General features: G+C 35.4%; 1 protein-coding gene across 2 annotated transcripts in view; it reads right to left on the reverse strand.

Moving 5' to 3' along the window:
• Positions 1 to 920: 920 nt before the first annotated feature.
• The window catches only part of MSH3 (mutS homolog 3), a 116,857-nt gene continuing 98,240 nt past the window's right edge, over positions 921 to 19,537 (reverse strand). For both annotated transcript variants that reach the window (XM_075137117.1, XM_075137118.1), the window contains exons 21-24: positions 6,968 to 7,154; positions 6,626 to 6,755; positions 3,863 to 4,037; positions 921 to 2,161 (exon numbers count right to left, since the gene is read on the reverse strand). In XM_075137117.1, the coding sequence (XP_074993218.1) occupies positions 2,053 to 2,161; positions 3,863 to 4,037; positions 6,626 to 6,755; positions 6,968 to 7,154 (601 nt within the window). In that variant the 3' untranslated portion in view covers positions 921 to 2,052. The remainder of the gene's footprint in view (positions 2,162 to 3,862; positions 4,038 to 6,625; positions 6,756 to 6,967; positions 7,155 to 19,537) is intronic.

Below are 19,537 nucleotides of genomic sequence, written 5' to 3' on the forward strand. Positions count from 1 at the left end.
AGCAGTAAACACATCTAATAATAGTACACATCTCCTTGTAGTGCATTCTCAAGTGGTCATAACTTTTTACATATCTGCTAGGAATTACAATAATCAGCAGTGAAGAAAACAGTAGCTTAAAAATTAGCTTGCATATCTAGAAGAAACCTTATCGGGATAGCAAGATAACCTCCATTGTTGAATTGAGCAGGGCTAAAATCAAAAGTTATTTCCAACATGATCACAGACATTAAGAGAAAAACCTGCTGTAATTGCTTTGTACTTTGATAGCAGGAGCAGGCCAATAATACCGTGTCCATTTCCCCATTCTTAATTGTATTTTTTCATTTTTTTCAGACTGCATCCAGGTGTTTTTCTCTTGTCAGAGGATAGTCTGAATGCACCCTTGAGGGCAAAAGAGTCTCACTAAAACCACATTTAGCACATAATGGGAATTTAGTAATGGCTCATTTATTCTCTTTGAAGACTATGGTCAGAGGTCCTTAGATCCAATGTACTGCATCTGTGTGCATTAATAATGGAGTATTACATTCATTGTGCTTCATAATGTGTGGCATAGATAAATACACATGTGTAACCACACTTTGAAAGACTAATTTTCTTCTTCAGCTCTTCCAGTTTAGATAAATATACTGCACACTCTGGAAGGAGATGCTCCCATTGATTGCTACTATTTGAGTAGCAGATAAACTATTTGTTTAAATTATGCTTTCTCATCTGAAGAACCTGGAAAAAAGTCTTTGATGAAGGTTAGCAATTGTTTATGAGAGGTAAAAAAATTACACCCTTTTCTGCACAAAATTCTCTATACTGGAAAGGCTAATTCAATCACCTGCAATGACATTATTTCATATTCATCCGACACAAATTATTTTGCAAAAAAATCCCTCCTTTACTGAAAAAAAAAAGAAACATTCAGCTGTCTCAAAGATTACAAAACCTCATTTTATTCTTTTCCTTATAGCAAAGTCAAGATGATATTTTATTTCACGTCTTTCCACTTAATAAAATTTTTTTTTTAAATACAGCAAACTATTTGCCAAAGTTTAAGTATGTGAACATCACTGCCCATTTTCATAGCAAGATATTTCACCTGGTTATGTTTAGAAAGGAAAACCAATCTGGGTATCACATTTCCATTTGAAATTTGGACTTGATAACTGCAAATAAAAAACTTAAAAAACATCTCTGTTTTTTCAGCTTTACTCTGCATTTGACAAAGCACTGGGGATGCCAGTTGCATAGTTTGAATTGCCTCTTTCACCTCATCTTACGGTACTTCAACATTATTTAGAGTAAATCTTTCTTCAGACTGTGCCAGAAAGGGCCAAGATCAGGAGAAAAGCTGAAGCTGAAAAGGAAGAGGCGTGCATGAGAATGAAGAAGAGGGAAAACAAAACACAGTCAATGCATGTTTTGTGCTGCTGCTTTGAAAACTACTAGTTGCACCATCATCAATCTCACCAGTAAAAACGAAACTCTCCTATCCAGCCACATTACATACACTTTCTTAAATTCACTGTGCAAATAAAATTTAGGGGGTGCTCTACAAAACCAGTGAATTTTAAATGCATTAATACTAGAACAAAAAGAAAGACTCTTTATGGTATTCATTCTTACCAATTACACAGCAGTATAGAAGAGTCAAGACTCAGCTACATTATCCCAATGCAGAGGAATATTTCTTTAGAAATTGAAGTACAATAAAGTTAAAAGACATTATTTTATTTATAAAAGATTTAACTAATAATTTACCAACATAATTTTTCATGTTTTCTAAACATATTAGAAACTAAATCCAATGCCAATAGACATTTTGCAATTAAGGAAAAGGGTGGAAACCACTTCAGGGAAGGAATGTGGAGTAAGAAAATTACATACAATCAGGAAGTGGATGTGGGGCATCATATCACAATGCAGCATCTCTTATCTCTCAAAAGGCAGAAGAGTCAACTTTAATGCACCTAGAACTACACCCTGATAGAATCTATTAGTCTCCAGACCTATATTTTGCATCTCCAATATCTTCCATCTTTAAGTGTGATTTGAGGATTAAAAACTGTCTTTTCTTTCATCTTCAGGTTCACACATACTTTTCCATTTTTGTAATTCCTGAGAATCATTTATCTTCCATACTTCAGCAAAGGACTTCAGCTTTTTTCTGGGAGGAGGGGGGAAAAAAAAAAAAAATCAATCAAAATACAGACACATTTTTAAATTAAGCACATCAACCTTGAAAACCCTACAGTCATCTGCAAAATTTTATACACAGTCAAAAATAGCAGTTTGCACAGCTCCAAATGTTGTGATCTTTAAACAATCAGTTAACATTTTCCAATGTATGTAGTCCAGCTCTAGGACAGTCAACAATTTAATTTTATAACTAACTTACAGTACCAGAAGCATTGACAAGATGAAATAAAACACTGAGCAAGAGTAAACCCTTAAAGGAAATAAATAGTATTGTAGTTTGCACAGTTTAATTATCAGCATTCAGTTCCTACAAATTTGCACAGGTAGAATCATAAAGAGATAACGCATTTTCAAAATAAATGAATACACATATCTTTCCTATTTTTTTTAATATTTTTTGATTTAAGATGGACTTATAAGAGCTGTGACAAATAACAAGAAGACATTTAAAATGGGTTAGCACACATTCCTGATGACAAAGATGTCAAGACTGGATGGAATTACCGAGTGGATTTTCTTAAATAATATGAAAGTGATTTAAAAAAATAAGACAAGGCAGCTGGCCCGTGGGTATTGTGACAACACAAGTATACTGCTATGAACAGGTCTGAGTTTGATTCCCGAGAGCATGATAATTTTTATTTTCTACCACAGATATACCATACCCATTTTTAAATTTGTTAATGTCTCTTCTATTAAGTTTCAAAAGAACTGCTTGCACCTACAAATAATTACTTAAAATTTTCTCATATGAAATTATTCTGTCATGATTAGTTATGGCCATCAGGCAACAAAGATTTTGATTTATTATATTCCTAAGGGCCTATCTGAATTTTGCTGACAGGACTGCCACTGAAAATGATAACAACAAAAAATTCAGTGGAAATTAATATGAATACTAGCACATATTTGTATCTAAACTATGTACATAATGTTACAGGCTTTATAAAGGTGATACTATTTGATACACGTGGGAATTTTCATAACTAGTCTAATATATAATGTACATATACCCCTAAATGAAAATTGGTTATCAGAAAAACATTAAAAACCCCAGACTTTCAGCGAAATTTTGTGTGTTTGGGGGGGGCAATCAAAATAAATCATAAATATTTATTTTTGAGTTAAACCAGAAGAATATCCACATTCCCTTCTACACTATAGCATGCAAATACAATTTCAAGTTCCAAAGTGAATAACATACTTTCTAAATTAAATCTATTAATATTTTCGCTATCACTGGTGAGAACAGAAGTAGATATTAGAAGATAGTTATATTTTAAGTTCGTCTTCCTGAAAACGGTGAAAATACATACCTGAAAGAATAAGTTTGCTGGTATTTGCCATAGGAAAATAAAAAGTAGTTTATTCCTAATGTTAGCTCAATGTGCATTTAATTTTTTCCAATCTTCTTTCCGAGGGCACCAATTAACCTCTGACATAATAGCTAACTATAAAATCTAAAGCTTTGATTGAAATGGATAGCACAATTTCATATTTTTTTTTTTTTTTCAAAATTTTGTTTCACTGTCTCTTCCCTGAAGGGTAGGAGGGTATCTGAAGTAGCTCTTACTGTTCTTTTTAATGCATACCATGTGAAATGCTCTTTGATTCATAGCTGAAGCTTCATTACGGGAGAAAAAAAAAAAATAATCACAATTGTTCTGACCTTTTCATATTCACTATTCTCTCCAACTCCTTTGATTTGTGAGCTGCCTTCTTCAAGATTTCTTCAGGAATATCTGCCAGTTTGGCAACATTTAGCCCATAACTCCTCGCAGAGACTCCTTTAGTTATTTGATAAAGAAAAGTGATAAATTCAGGATTCTCTTCATCTTCAGATCCTAAAAAAATAAAACCAGAATCAAAACCTCCTCTATTATGTTAATAAAATGTATAACACCAAAGACTGAAATGGCAAAGATTGTGGTCTCATTATCATTCATGCTTCCTGTATGATTTATTCCACTGAATGTTTCCTTGAGACCACACATTTTATCTACCCATTGTGAGACTGAAAAAACTCCTTAATATACTTTTACCTGGTGCCTTATTAAGCAGTCTTGTTTGTGTGTGTGTAAAATTTAGAATCTTGAATGTCAAATTGATTAGTTATGCTGTAACTGGGATATTCCATCTCACATCTGCTAAGCAATGACAGAATAACAGAAGTGTCAGTAATCTGACAGTCAAGAAGGCCGTAACTACAGCACAACAAAGAGTTTGCTGCCTACCAGGAGGCTAGGAGCCATAGAAAATGCTTAGGAAAAACCAAAGGTTAGGATGGTGGATCTTCTGCCAGGGATTTTTTCTATTGCATGTCAATAAGATGGAAACATAAGAGCCATCTTTATAAATCTGATGACTCCTTCCTTTTCCTCTTTAGATATCCTTGCTGCAGCTCTGCACAATCCAGGCCTTGTGTAGAGAGCAGAAAAACTACGTTGTTCTTCACTGACATTCATTCTTCTGTCTTAAAAATGCAGGTTTTTGGAAACAATAGAGATTTCCATAAAAGCTGATGACTCAAGCTGATTTGATCTGAGTGATCCAAGCCAAAGATTGGAAAAAAACATGCCATAAAATTCACCTTAAATAAAACAATTAAAATGTTAAGACAACAGGAGCTAAAGATACAAGCACAGTAAGAAACGCAGATGTGTTGTTGCTCACAGGCTGTGGTACTACACCTATTGTGCTTTCTGTAGCAAAAGAGTGAAGACTACATATGGCCTGAAGGTTCATGTCAACAAACATTGAAAGTAGAAATGCTGAAGCAGCACAGTGAAACATAAAGTATAGGGTTTCATGGACACAATAGTTAAGGAATAGTAAGCATTGAATGTTGGTAACATCTCAATTGCCTGAGAGCATCAGAGATCAACAGTTCAATTAATGAACTCTGTGAGAAAAGGACACTCTCCTGATGCTCAGGAGAGTGATGCTCTTAACTGGGAACATCAGTGTGGCTAGGTAGTGCTCACCTACACACAACATTACTTTGAACTACTTGTGCTGAAAGTTAACGCATATTTCAGGGATCCCTGCTTCTAGTATTAAACAGAATACAAAAGCTGAAGTCTCCCTCCAGCCAAACCCTAAATTTTTAAACTAATTCTCCAAAAATAATTTAAAAAGTGATAGATTGTTTATTTAAACACATTATTTAGTGACAAATAGTAAAGTGCCCTGTCCCGATCAGTTTACAATGTAAGCAGATAATACAATATTAAGAATGAATTAGGGGAAGGTTAATGGCAAATACCATGTAAATTCTTAAAAAAATCCCAGGAATGATTCAGGGAACAGGTCATTACTATGCAAAGTAGGAAAACAAGAACGAGAGCAGAACTGTCAAGCACCTGATTAAACTTGAAACATCAAGAAAAAAAAATTAAAGCAGTTTGTATGGAGGGAAATCCTACATCACAAATCTGTTGTAAGTTTGGAAGCCATGTGAGTAAGAGAGATCCAGTGGTTAAACCCTATGTGGATTTTCAAAAGGCTTTTGACAAGAGTCCTGCATCAAATGCTCTTCTGAAAACTAAGCAGCCATAATCTAAAAGGAAGGCCTTTGCATTTGTAAATAATTGGTTAAAAGATAGAAAACAGTCAGTTCTTACCACGAAAAGTGATCATCACTGCAGTTAGACAGAACTCATTATCAAACAAGAAAAAGGACTAAGCAATAAGCTGACAAACTTTACTGAAAATACTAACTGATACAGAGCAACAGTGACAAGAAGAAATGCTGTAACTCTTCTGCCTGGTAAGAACAGAACTGAATGGGATTATGATAAGCAATCTACAAAATTAGGCATGGCATACAGAGGATGAACAGAGATCATTTCTCTGTCTCTTCTAACTCAAGAACTGGGACTATCAAGTGAAGCTACATGTTGTTTCAAAGGAGTTTCAAAACAAACAAGAGGAGGTGGTTCTTCACACAATGCAGTGTTAAATTTTGGAGCTCTTTGGCATAGTAGGATGAAGATGCTAAAAGTACACAAGGATACTCAGGATACATAGACAACCTAGTTGAAATGAAATACATTGAAGATACTAAAAACCAGAAAACACATCTATCTCCTGAAGCACCCTAAATAGCAAATGTTTGCAGATAATGAAATCTTTTAGAGAAAGAGTTGCCATATGTTTGATCCCTAACCCCTCCTCCCTAATCCTTTGTATTTGGCTACTGTGAGAAGCTGGATACTGGGCTGAGTGAATCTTTTATCTGACCTAGCTCAGTCATCCTTACATTAAATGTGAAAGAGAAATGGTTGTTCAAGCCTCGCAAAATGTGTGTATAGGCTGGTAATCTGGTGAGTTTGGATGTATCACCTTCACGTTGAGGTTTAAATCACCGTAACAATTTTACAATTTCTGCCTACACCCATACTGCCAAATGTCAGATGGATTTATACTGTACCTCTTTGTTCAGCGCTTTCCTCCTCATTCACCAAGAAAGCCATGTGGTAATTACCAACTTTTTCTGGATACACCTTCTCTAGCTCACAAACTGAGGGATAGTGAGTGACAAACAGTGTCAGCGACTCCACCTACAACAATGAAATAAGACACATGAGAAAGTTTGGCTTTAAATTTTTTTAAGCACAGCAGCATAGCACTGGTATCCTTTATTCATACCCCTTATGCTCTGAGTTTAGACATGCCTCATTTCTACAAGGAAATATACGCCGTATCAAAGTCAGCTTACCATAGTACAGGCTGAAAAAGCATTCACAAGCACGTGTCAAGATTGACCACTTACATCTCTAATAAAATGTTCAAGTGTAGCATAAGCAATAGCGATTCCATCGTGCGTACTAGTTCCTCTTCCCAATTCATCCAAAATTACTAGGGATCTTGAAGTTGCTTTTCTTATTATCTCAGCAGTATCTGTCAGTTCTTCCATAAATGTACTTTGGCCTTTGTAAATGTTGTCTGCTGCGCCCATTCTGCATTGGTATACAAAATCAATTTATTAAGTTCAAATAAATGCCAGATAATGCTGAAAAAAATCCCATGATAATGAAACCATTTTGTTACAAATCTCTTGCTGCTGCTCCAAGCAGAGCAGAAAAACTCAGGCAGCACATTCACTTTCCAGAACAACCTATTGCTTAGGAGAAAAAGCAACAACAGCACATGGTGCAGACGTGAGGGTACTCTAAAAGATTGAGAAGTCCACAGGGAACTCCTTATGTACCATTAAATAAGGGCTTGCATGCATTCCCCAAGAGAACAGGGTATACAGACCCTATGGACACTTGGCGGAGGTTGGACAGTAGAGACAGCAGAGAATTTTTCTGGGCCATCAGTAACGTAGTCCCAAGGTAAATCCATAGACAGAAATCTCAGCATGCCATGTCAACTACACGAATCGGGGGAAAAGGGGAGGTAGACAAGGGGTGTTTCTTAGTATGCAATTCTTCCATCTTGACAAACTGTACAAGGCAGCCTGCTCTTCCCTTAAAAACGACCGTGGGAATTCAGACTAGTCAGCACACTAGAAGGATTCCAGCAAAGGTAGCTGTGAAAACGAATTTTTTTTTTTTTGTTTTAGTTCAGACATCTAATTTGTATGATTTTTAAATGCTAACAACACCTGAAAGTATCAGATATTAGAACTTCCATGTAGAGATAGAATGGACACTCATGTGACCAGGTATTTGTGCATCCAGATACAACAATAGTTCCTTCAGGCAGTAACAAAATAACAATTATTTCCCCTAATTGCACAATCTTACTAGCATGCTTAAACATGATTTTAAGAGAAAGACTTCTCTCCTCATCCATTTACACTACTGTCCTTGACCTTACCGGTCTCCACGCAGGTGAGCTTCTCCTCTGCTCCACACATACACGCGCACACACACACAAATTCCTTCATGTTTCATACAAGTCTTTTAGCGGTGTTTCAGATTCATGCAACCTTCAATCCTCAAATTCTATTTCAAATTGTGAAATTGCAGTTTTCACCGCACAAACCTGTTGGTAATTCACCCTGGTTTTGTCTTCTTCTGCAGCTTTCCTTACCTATTCAATTAATACACTTTTTACCGCGGAGAAAGAACATTTCCTTTTTCCATATAAGCTTTTCAATTACATAAATCACATTGCAATATCACTTCTGAGATAGATTATCACTAGCAAGCCATTGAGTAGGGCGATCAAAATGGATTTATTCACTCTCATCACCCAATAATATAGTTACATACAAGCCACATTGATTTAAGGAAAACCAACTCGTGAGCTTAGCATGTTACATTTTCAAATATAACAGCTGGCCACAACAGTATTTAAAGCCAATCAAAACCTTTAAAGAGAATCCCAATACAGCTTTTTTTCCTCTCAGTCTTTTGCTGCATCTCTCTCTAATATAATTGCTTCTGTTGCCGACAGAAGCACTAGCAAGACACTCATCATTTTATGAGGATCTTATGATTGCCAAGAGTAATTGGCTACCAATACCAAAAACTAGCAGGTTGGACCCAGTACAACTATGATTTCTATATATTCTCTGGTTCCTGCCCTGGAAATTTGGTACGGTGGCATGTATAAGTTCTCAATGTGCAAATCTTCAATTATAAATGAACTCATTTTGGTTGGAGATGGGCATTATGATACACTGAGCAAACCAAGTGTTTTTATTTCATTGAGTATGTGCTTACCTACACACACAGTAGGGATACTCCCACATACCATGGAAGAAAGGTGATTTTGCACATAATCTAATTAAACTTTACATTAATTTCACTGAATTAAATATGTTATTCAGGATATTGAGTCATTGTGAAATTAATATTTTATTAAGCCACTTACTGCTGTAATCCTTTCCAATGATGGGTTAAGAACTACGAAAATATTACTCAATTTCTCACAGTGCCCCCAACATCCCCCAGCCCCTTTCCTAGTTTGGTTCAGTCATCATGTACTACTGTAAAATCAAACAATCCCCCTTTATCGCAATATTGCACAGATCTACAGAGAACAATATAAATTAGATCTATTTTTAACACTATTAACTACATATAACTACACCAGAATGACAAATACTTTTTATGTCCGAATGATCTCTGGCTCCATTATGGGCAACTTTAACCTTAGTTTCCAACCCTAGGATTAGTAGTATTATTATTTTATCATTTTTATTCGGCTTTTCAATACAGAGAGAGCATCTAACAGGCTGTCTATTCTGCACCTATGATGATTACAGGGAGTTCTCATTTCTATTTTTCTCTTGGACTGCATCATTTCCATAGCCTCAAAATCATTTAGTCATTTTGTATCTAATTTGCATTCACCAAAATAATTGTCAGAACTTCCTCACTAAATGCTCAAGATACAAACAGAAATGAGTATTATCTCTCTCTTGTTGTTAACAACAGCTGCAAAAGAAGCCTTTCTTTTCAGCATCTTAAAACATTCAAATCCTACTCAGGCTTATCTACAGATTAAAAAAAACACATGTATTTTTAAATGACATAAAAACTCTTAAATGTCATCCTTTTAAAATGGGTAAAATTGTTCTTTCTGCCTCTGTCCTTGACACTAGAAGAATCATACTTGTTTTTTAAACTTACATGGTAAGCAATATTATTCCAGAAACAAGTAAGAAAACCTATTTTAATATGGATGATTGCATTTATAAAACAGTTAATATGCAGCAAGGCGTTGCTCCCTAACTGTATGGTGTATGATTCCTGACACAATAAAGTTTTTGAGTTAAAACACCCATTGCTTAAACAATTCTTTTTCTTCAAGTTTAAAAGAGCTGTAATAAATCCCACTAAACTTCTACAAGATTCAGTTGCTTTGAATTTACATTTTAATGTAGCTTGCCTCCTAAATGGTTTTACACATCAAAACATTTAACTTTTTCCTATAATACTGAATAGAATCTAGATGATTTACCATTGTTAGCAGCTACTCTATAGGTAATACCTGGGATGCTATTCCTATAAATTTTTAGGGTAAAAATGCTAAAAGAACTGTTACAGATACTCATCTTAGCCTTAAGCACTTAAACCACGTTTTTTTTGTTTGCTTATTTTTGTTTTTACATATGGTCTTAATAAAGTCTCCAAGACTGTTTACTTTCTCTGGAAAGCTGCCTACAATGGGATCAGATATTTTTCTAACTTTTATACATAGACAAAAGTAACTATTTGATTACATTTTAACGCTGCATTCATCACTACAGTATATGACGATACAGTGAAGTATGTGAAGAGGTATGAGTGATGCAGACATGTTATGCACTACCCAAATTTTCTTTTCTTCCCTCTCCTAATTTAACAGAAAAAAAAAAAAAGAAAAAAAAAAGCGTGCCCATGAAAAAAGGTTACAACAGAATAAGGCAATCGCAAAAGCAAACCATTAGAGCAAGAACAATGTCACCCAACTTCACCAGTTCTACTCCTCTATTTGTTAAAACACCAGCCTCTGGAAGTAGTGACACAGTTAATACGAAAACTTCCAATTCTGCTATGGAATTTCTAATGTCTACGTTCAGAAAGATTAGTGCGTTCTGCCCACGAGGAGCGTGCAGACATCCAGTGTGAAGAGTGCCTCTTCAGTGCTGGCAAGAGATCCATCACTCCTCAGCAAATGCAATTTGGCTGAAACCACTTGTTGTAATGTCTCTTTGACAGCCAACCAAATTTCATAAAATTAAAAGCTCTTCATCTTATAATGTTCAACACATTTATTATGTAAAGAAAAAAAAAAAAAGAGGAGGCATTATCTCTTTCCAGTGCTAGGTTTCAAGTAGTAAAGATTCCTGTCTATAACCTCAGAAAAAACAACAGGGAGGCAATTTTTTCATAAATTAATTTTTGGCAGATAAGTTAGATGATATGCAGCAGTAGCTAGCTTTATGTAAACCAACTAGCACTACATGCTCAACCTATATGTGACCCCTTAAAGAAACAGATACATATTTCCTTGTTCTGCAGTAGCAGCATTCAAATGCTGTTTTTTTAACTTGCTCTCCTGAGTCAATACATGCACACAGTACTGACCTTTTCCAATGCAAGTGCTCATCATCCTGGGAAGTCATCCTACAATTTTTTTTCCTATGAGGCTCTATAAATGTTGGAAGTTTTTTTAATCATACAAGCTATCATACCACTCAGAAACCACTAGAACTAAACAGCGTAACTTTTTTCCTTGCATGTCAAGAATTTTTATGTAGTCAGTATCCATTTAAACTTGCTCTCTACACGCACAAACTCATATTGTTAAACTGTGTGGCCCTGAAAATTACCTCGAAGTCTGGTACTTTCAAGCTTTTGATCAGCTAGACATGTCTGAGGGCTTTGATAGCCATCCATGAAAAATTTGTATGGAAGGAGGACATTTAAATTGAGGCCTGTTATTACTGCTCTCAAAGATCCAAAGTGTCCTGGAGAAGGGGATGGACTTGCAGACTTGATGACTAACAGTGGCATAAAACAATAGAATAATCCAAGATATTGTTTTGGAGTGGAGCAGAGAGGCCCCCAGAGAACTGCAGCTGCCCTATGCTAGCAGTCCAGGGGTGAAAGTGATGACATGTAGATTAAAAGAGAAATTGCCCTAGTATGACAGAAGGCAGTAAAAAAATGAATTTACCAAGCAAAAGAATGAATCTGAAATCCAGAAGCTTCTAGTTAAGGCTTTTTCCATGCTATCTTTCAAAAGAAGTTATCCAACATGCTGTTAGTTGGTTTGGTTAAAAAACTAAGAGCACTGTGTGGACCTCATGGATTTTGTTATTCTTTTATATTACTATGAATCCCTCACACTGTTTGTGAAAATGACCAAGCAGCCCAAGAGCTCCCAGTAGTAACAAAAAGCAACTACGTAGCACCGAACGAATCCTAGAAAACAATACTGCAAAACCATTCCCTAAAGCCTTATTTTCATACATTTGTCAACATCCCAATGCTGTTTATTAATTCCTAATTTATAAAATACTTAATGCTGAACAAAAACTTAAATGAAATTTAAGATTTTTCACCTTGATTTTAGAAACATGCACTTGACTTTAAAATTTCATCTAAAATACTTACCGGAAAAATGAAACCTAGTGCCTGTTACAGAAAAATAAACCTAATTAGTATAGAGTCTCTACACACTGCCTTTGCGGTTTTCAGGAGAAGGCATTCAGGTTTCCAGCTATGGTTTGTCTTCCCAGGGATCAGAATTGAAGCCAGACTTCATCTCAGAATGTACCCATAGTCAAATTATTTATTCATCAAGAACAATTAACATTAAAAGAAAATTACTCTTTTCTCTGAGAATATCTTAAATGTAAGGTGTAGAATACTGCGCTCTCAACATCAACAACAAAGACATTCCTTCTGTGATTCAAAGAGAACACTGAGAAAAACAGAAATAAAATAAATTCATGATTTGACTTTACAGTTCCACTCACTCCCTCTCACACAAAACCCTTCAAAATGTCATTTCAAAGATCACTGTATTTGAACAGGAGTTATTTAAATTAAAATAACTAGTTTACAGACAGAAAGGATTAGATGGCATCTTGCCTTACAATTTATCCCTTTTCTTGCATGGGACTGTTCTCTACAACATGTTTTTAATGAACATTGTATAGTTAATACTTTTTTTAAAAGATCTCATAACAACTGTTTTGTATCCTTTTATTTTTTGCAGAAAACACTCTTTCCAGCTGAAGTTTCATGTGGTCTCTGCAGAAAACAAACAGTCACAAAAGTGTGAGTATTAAACTGAAGATGATGTTTATGAGAAGAAGAACTTGATATTGATCCTGACATGAATGGAAGAACACAAGTGCAATTTCATTTCAACACCTAGGTAAATCTCCTCCCATTAAACTGGGTTATTGACTTTCTATTAGGCATCTAGCAAACAACACTTATTGAGACTTCACACGTTAAAAATTTGAAGTAGTTTGCAAATTGGTCTGCCAAGAAAATGAAAACAGGCATCCTAAATGGAGGATTGGCAGGCTGACTACTGCATGTCCTTTCCTACTGCGGTCCCAAGAATCCCAATACCTTTAACCAGAACCATCATTCAGTTTTGCCCACAAAAGCGAATTGAAACCCTGCATATTTTACAAATACTTAGACTGCTGATGAGAATTTCACAGTGGTTAGTATAAAAGTAGCCCAACTTGGATATTGTAACTTCTGGCTACTTTCCACATACAATGAAAATTTATCAAGTAATTCTTTAGAAGATAGCATCTGCAAATTTATAATAGTTCACTGGCAAGAAACTAATGCTTCACACTCCCCCCCGGAGTATTGGTAAATCATTTACTTTATTTCCATCAAGCTCTTACTGATGCAAACCAAAAACTGACAATAAAAAAAATAATTTACCGGAATTGCAATTACAGAATTTAAAAAAATAACTCTTATCCTAAGTATGACAGAAAGCATTGTTATCAGGATAGTTATTATTTTGCATTATTTACGGACAACTTTTAAGAAGTAAATGTGTGCAAAGTTACATGGATGACCACAATAGGAAATCAGAAGATGCTCATGATACCAACCTATTTACAGTCAACATGCACACATGTGCTCAGTCATTTCTACAACTGCTTATTTGCAAATTTTAAATTAAGAAATACCGATGGTATGTTACCCAATTTAGAAGAACAGATGTTCAAAAGCCCGACAGAATGCATTACAAATTTAATGTAAAATACATTTTTATTTTGTAAATTACTGTATACATATGATGTTCTCAGTCACTGAGAAAGTAATGAAACTAGTAAAACCTAAGATCACTAGGGATACATACTTTGCATTATCCTAGAAAGAAATGCAAGTCCAAAGTGATTTTAATACTGAGTTTCATATAATTTTTTACCTTTTTTTTTCCCTTTTCCATATCACTAGGTAATTGAAATAGCCAGAACAAGTAATCACTTAAATCCTCATTACCTTATAGGCCTGGGCAACAGAGGCATGCTGCACGCACGAGCACGCCAGTATATTAAAAGAAACGTATCTAACAGGATTAGCTTTCAAGATGTGAGCTGCATTGATTTTTTTGCTGAAAGCCAGAGGAAAGAAAAACATCCATGATGTGCAGTGATCATTCAATATTTTAAAAGCTTCACCTTGACTGACACAGAACAGGTAGGACTGAGGTCAGAAGACAAAATGCCGGTCTAGTCAATACAGTAACTGAGTGACAAGAAGTTACCAATATCCTCTCATTCCTAATGCTTTATAAGGCAAGAGAAATTCAGCTGTTCTTCCAAAAGCTTATGTTACATTACCTAGTGAAGAACACCCGAGAAAGTCCTTTTCTGAAATTAAGCAATGATACCCTCAATAATATGAGAACCCCTTAAAAATACTTGTCACCTAGGCCAAATACATCACTCACTGTTAAAATAATCCAGCAGATTTCTGGTTAATTCTAAAATTTTCCATTGTATTTTAAAACTGGACTTGCTCGAGTCTAAGTTCCACTTTCTCCACCTACGTTACTCACAACCCTACAGCAGCTGGCTGTCAGGGTGTGAGGGCCAAGCCCTCGGCGGAGCGGGGTGTCCGGTAGCAGAACAAGGACATAATAGCAATAGCTTAAATTCCACATTCAAACATGTAAAGGATTTTATACCTAATGTATCAATGCATTGCTTTCCACAGGTCCATCAGCTTTTACATTTACTCAAACACAGAAATAAGCATTTCTTTTTTTTGCCCTCAGTGAGAAAGCTATGATTTGTTCCTGTACAGAGCTACCAAACTTGCAGCTTCTCCTTCTGACCCAGAGATCTGCAGCCCAGGCAGTGCATACCAGAAGGCCAGTACTAGATGGAGAAGTTTATGAAGGCTCCATTAAGCAACTGAAGCTTCAAAACCTTTATTTTTGCTTTTACCCTGACTTCTGTACAGGAAACCATTAACACCGAATAAATGTTACTGACGGTCAAGAGAAAGAATAGATTTAAGAGTACAATCATTTTGCTGAAGGATAAGTTATAAGCATAGATATTCCAGTTAGGGTGTTTACTGGAGAGCCATCAATATTAGCCTAAAGAAGCTGAAAAAATGAAGACAAAGAAAAACACAACCCTAAAATATGCACAGGTTTACCCTTACTACTCTTGGATTCCAGGGAGAGAACTCAAGGTAATTAAGTTAATGTGCATAACGCAGCTGAAGGATTGAGGCCAAGGGGGGATTAAAAGCAGAAACTATAGCAACAGACTAGGGACAATAGCTGAAGCATTCAGCGCAAGTGAACTTTTCCCCTTTAAACCTGTGGACGCTACAGAAAATCTAATTCAAATTGCGACTAGGTTAAATCGTAGCATGGAAGAATTTTAGAAAAGTAAATACCACCATTCAATGTAAGAGTTTCAAATATATTGTAAGAGAGCTGGTCAGCTTTACAGGCTAATTTTCTTTCTCCCTCCTCCCCCCATATACCATTATGGGGAAAGCCTTTCAATCCCTTTCAGGAATACTGCAATATGCAGCCAAAATTGTTTTATAAATCTCACTGTAAATATAAATGACTGTCTTTCATTGACTTAAATGAATTTTCAAGCCTGACTTAAACCCCTACAAACAAAACAGTTGTTTGTATTTACAGATTTTTATCAAATGCCATGTATGTAAACCAAAGACTGTTTTGTTAAATATTATATTACATGTATATGACATATAAACCTAACACTGCAGATGCATGTAACTATGAAACGAACAGACATGAAGCTAAATTAGCTACAAATATATGCATAGCACAGCTTAATTTATTTCTACAGAGCTACAGAACACTGTTAGATATAGTTACAGTTCAAATGTATTGTGATATGTCCAAGATATAACTTTTCTAGAAAAACAAACCAAAATAATTCTCAATTTAACAACACTAACTACAACTTCTAGTTATTCTCTTCTTTTTCAAAAAGAACACCTCCACGTGACAGAAAATAGGTGCAATGAATTTAATACACTACCCTTTTTTTCCCCTGAAAGCTGGGAATAATTTACCCAGAGGTGTAATTGTATGACTGTAAGCATAAATGAAAGGCTTAAGTAATTTTTGTTACTCTGGCAATAAACACAAATACAATTAAGGAAAAACAAAACGAAAAAATTACTCTGCCATAAAGAAGTAACATTTCTGAAAATTACTTTTGAGTTCTTGACAACTAACAAGTTCTGTTTGTCTGACAGTCATTTTTGCTTTCCAGAGCAATACAAACAATACTTGTTTAGCATATCAGTATATAAAATTCTCTTGTGGACTTGCCAGTCATTTGGGATTGCTTTGTATGAAAGGTTCCCTACTTTCTGCACATAAATTAATGTGTATGCCAAAACCAGTAAGCATTACTGCATATATATAGAGAATAAACAAAGATGTGAAAAAGTACCTGTGCTTTTAAATTTTCTGACCCTTATCTTTCAGCAAATTACCTACTGCACAGGCAAATTGAGAGAATCTAGTTTTTGTTCAAAGGAAAATCTGAATGACTTAAATTTAAACATTTATTTTCAGATTTAAAAAACTAAAAACCCAAAAAACCCCAAACCAAACCAAAACAAAAAAATCCAACAAGGTATCAACCAAAGTTGTGGCTAAAAACAGGTAACATACAGACAAGTTGCTCTGCTGAGATAAACCCCTCCACAGCACAGTTTTTACTGAGCACTCAATCTCCTGGTGATTTCTGTATTAGACAAGATGCCTGCAGACTGCCCTGCCAAACGCTGCTGTCACCTCAAGACTAGAATTTCATAGCCTAGATTTTTACGATAAAGGAATGAAGAAGCTGACTAGCTGAATCTTCATGACAGGTTTTGTGATTTAACTGGTATTTCTAGGACAGACAGAAAGACTAATCTTCATAATCCTACTCTGTACCTCAAAGAAATCAATAAAGCTTAATAAAGCAATAAATGGAAGCAAGGAATTTTTTAGTTTGGTAACTGGTCTTTTGAGTTAAGAAGAACAAAGTTCGCATGTGATATAAAAATGAGAGCCTATATGCTATTCTGGCAAAATACTGAAGAATTTGTCATAAAGGACAACAACTTATTATTGCTAAGTATGTGAATGCACAAAACCTATACCAGTCCAGCTCAATGATCTGACTGATTTTGGAGGTTGTGGCCAGCACAAGAATTCCGAAAGACATAGAAATACTGAAATGGTAATGATGCAGTAACTTCAGGGAAAGATTTTTCAGATTTTAAAAAAAAGAAAAAAAAAAGAAAGAAAAAGGTAATGATTATGTGATCTCTTGTGTATAATTCCAAGTACAGTATATTTTGTTTAAGATTTATTATAAAACAAAATCAATATAGACCCCCTCAAGGGGTAAAAAGCAATACCACCATACTCCACTCAGAGAATAAAGGAGTAACAATAAGATGGGACAGGTCCATTTTAAAACGTCATCAGCACGCTGCCCCCTCAGCAATCAAGGTTAAGTACACAGAGTAGCTTTGGATGGAGGATGCCCATTTCTTTATCGTGTTTTGTGAAATCACTATGTAGGAAGAGACTTCTAATGAAGAATGTTTCTAAACCATTTTCAAGCAAGTGAGTTCCTGGGCACTCTCTTTGCAAATAGAAGTCATCTGTGAACTGAGCAATGAATATCAAAGAATATAACAAGCTGCATTCTTGTCATGAACTGCTTTCTTTTTCAACCTTAGTTTGCCTATTGCTGCGCAAATAGCACCATTTCTGCAGTGAAGCTCTAGAATAATGGAGCTTGTTATTTATTATTTTACATACAAAAATTTTCCCCCTGTCCTGCTCCTGTGCAGCTCCCTTCTACTGATCAACTGGTAAAACTGGAATGAAATTAAGTGCAACATTATTTGCCTTATTTACAAAAAGCTGGGAAGTTTTTTGCCACCAGCAGTTTCATCAATGGAACATTCACTGCCATTAATATTTACGAGCACTATTTTGTTTTTTATTCTTAAGTGATTCACCTCAAATTTCAATTTATTGTGAAAAGCACCTGGAAAACATCTTCCACTCTATTTCCATTCCAATAGAAACATTCTCTTTTTTCTGCTTCACGTACCACTCCATCCTGTGTTTTCTAATTTTCTCAAGATTTCTTATAAAATGTACTCCTAACAAGCCTTGGAACATTTTAATCTATTAAAGTAAATCACACAATTTTAAATATCTTTCAAATTTTTATGATGGTGACATTCCAATGAAGCAAAGAAAAAATAAATACAAACATCCAAAACTGATGTTTGCAGGTGTTAACACAATATTTGCTTTCCATTATGATTTTTAACCATACTAAAATTTGTAATGATGCCGTAAATAGGTACATTTTATCCAATTATAAAAAAAAAATGTTTGTCGAGAGAGAAAATAATGAGGTTTGTCTACTACTGTCTTTCAGCTCCACACACTCTTGACAAAACAGTAATATGAGTTTGTTAAGTTGTCAGAATTAAATGTTAAAGTATTCAGGCAGGTAATATCCAAAATACATCTATTGTAAGACCCGACCTTTTCGAAAGTCAACTCCACCATTTAGAGATCAAACAAACTGACATTTTGAATAAAACATACAGAAGAATGCATTATGGCACGTTTGATGCACAGTCTTTAAAGAAACATGGATTAATAAGAGCTGAGTTTTCTCAGGTTTTTTTAGTTTACTTTGAAGAAATCCTTCATCCCTACACCGTCCTCTAAGCTTTAACAGCATTTCTTTCCAGATTATCATCTCTTATCTTCCAGACCATGCCAAAACAAGGTAAGCATTAGGGACCTTAAAACAACTTCAGTTATTCCTAAAGATCCGTTGTATCAAACGTAAGAATTTGCTACACCTAGTCACAGTTCTGCCTTTGTAATATACGTGGAATAAACTTGAACTTCTCCTACTTGGGAGACAATACGCCAGTCAGAAGGTGACTCCAGTTTGTTTTTTCACCTTGGCAGAGGGATAGTTACGCTCTACTGTGCACAGTAAGAGGACCTGACAGAAAGAATATATTATCTACATTCTCCCGAGTTCTCTGCATCTCACGTTTTTGCTCTTCAGCTGACGATCATGCCATTGACAATACATGAGATCTTTCTGGCACAAGGGGAACAAAAACCCCCCAAAAAGTAGTGTACACCAATGGGAAAAGACCTCTCGCACACACCCTGCAGAAGCAGAGTTACTTGCAGTCCTTGCAGGCGTTATGTGAACAAGTCAAGGGCTCCATGCAGACTACATTCTTGCACGAGCCTACAGAGGTGCAGCCACAAACTTTCCCTTATTTTCTGGCCAGTAAATTCTCTTTTAGATGCCAGCTACCAAGGCTGAGAAATAATATGGGTGAAAGGATCCATGATG

The sequence above is a fragment of the Calonectris borealis genome, chromosome Z (assembly GCF_964195595.1).
Source record: "Calonectris borealis chromosome Z, bCalBor7.hap1.2, whole genome shotgun sequence".
NCBI lineage: Eukaryota > Metazoa > Chordata > Aves > Procellariiformes > Procellariidae > Calonectris > Calonectris borealis.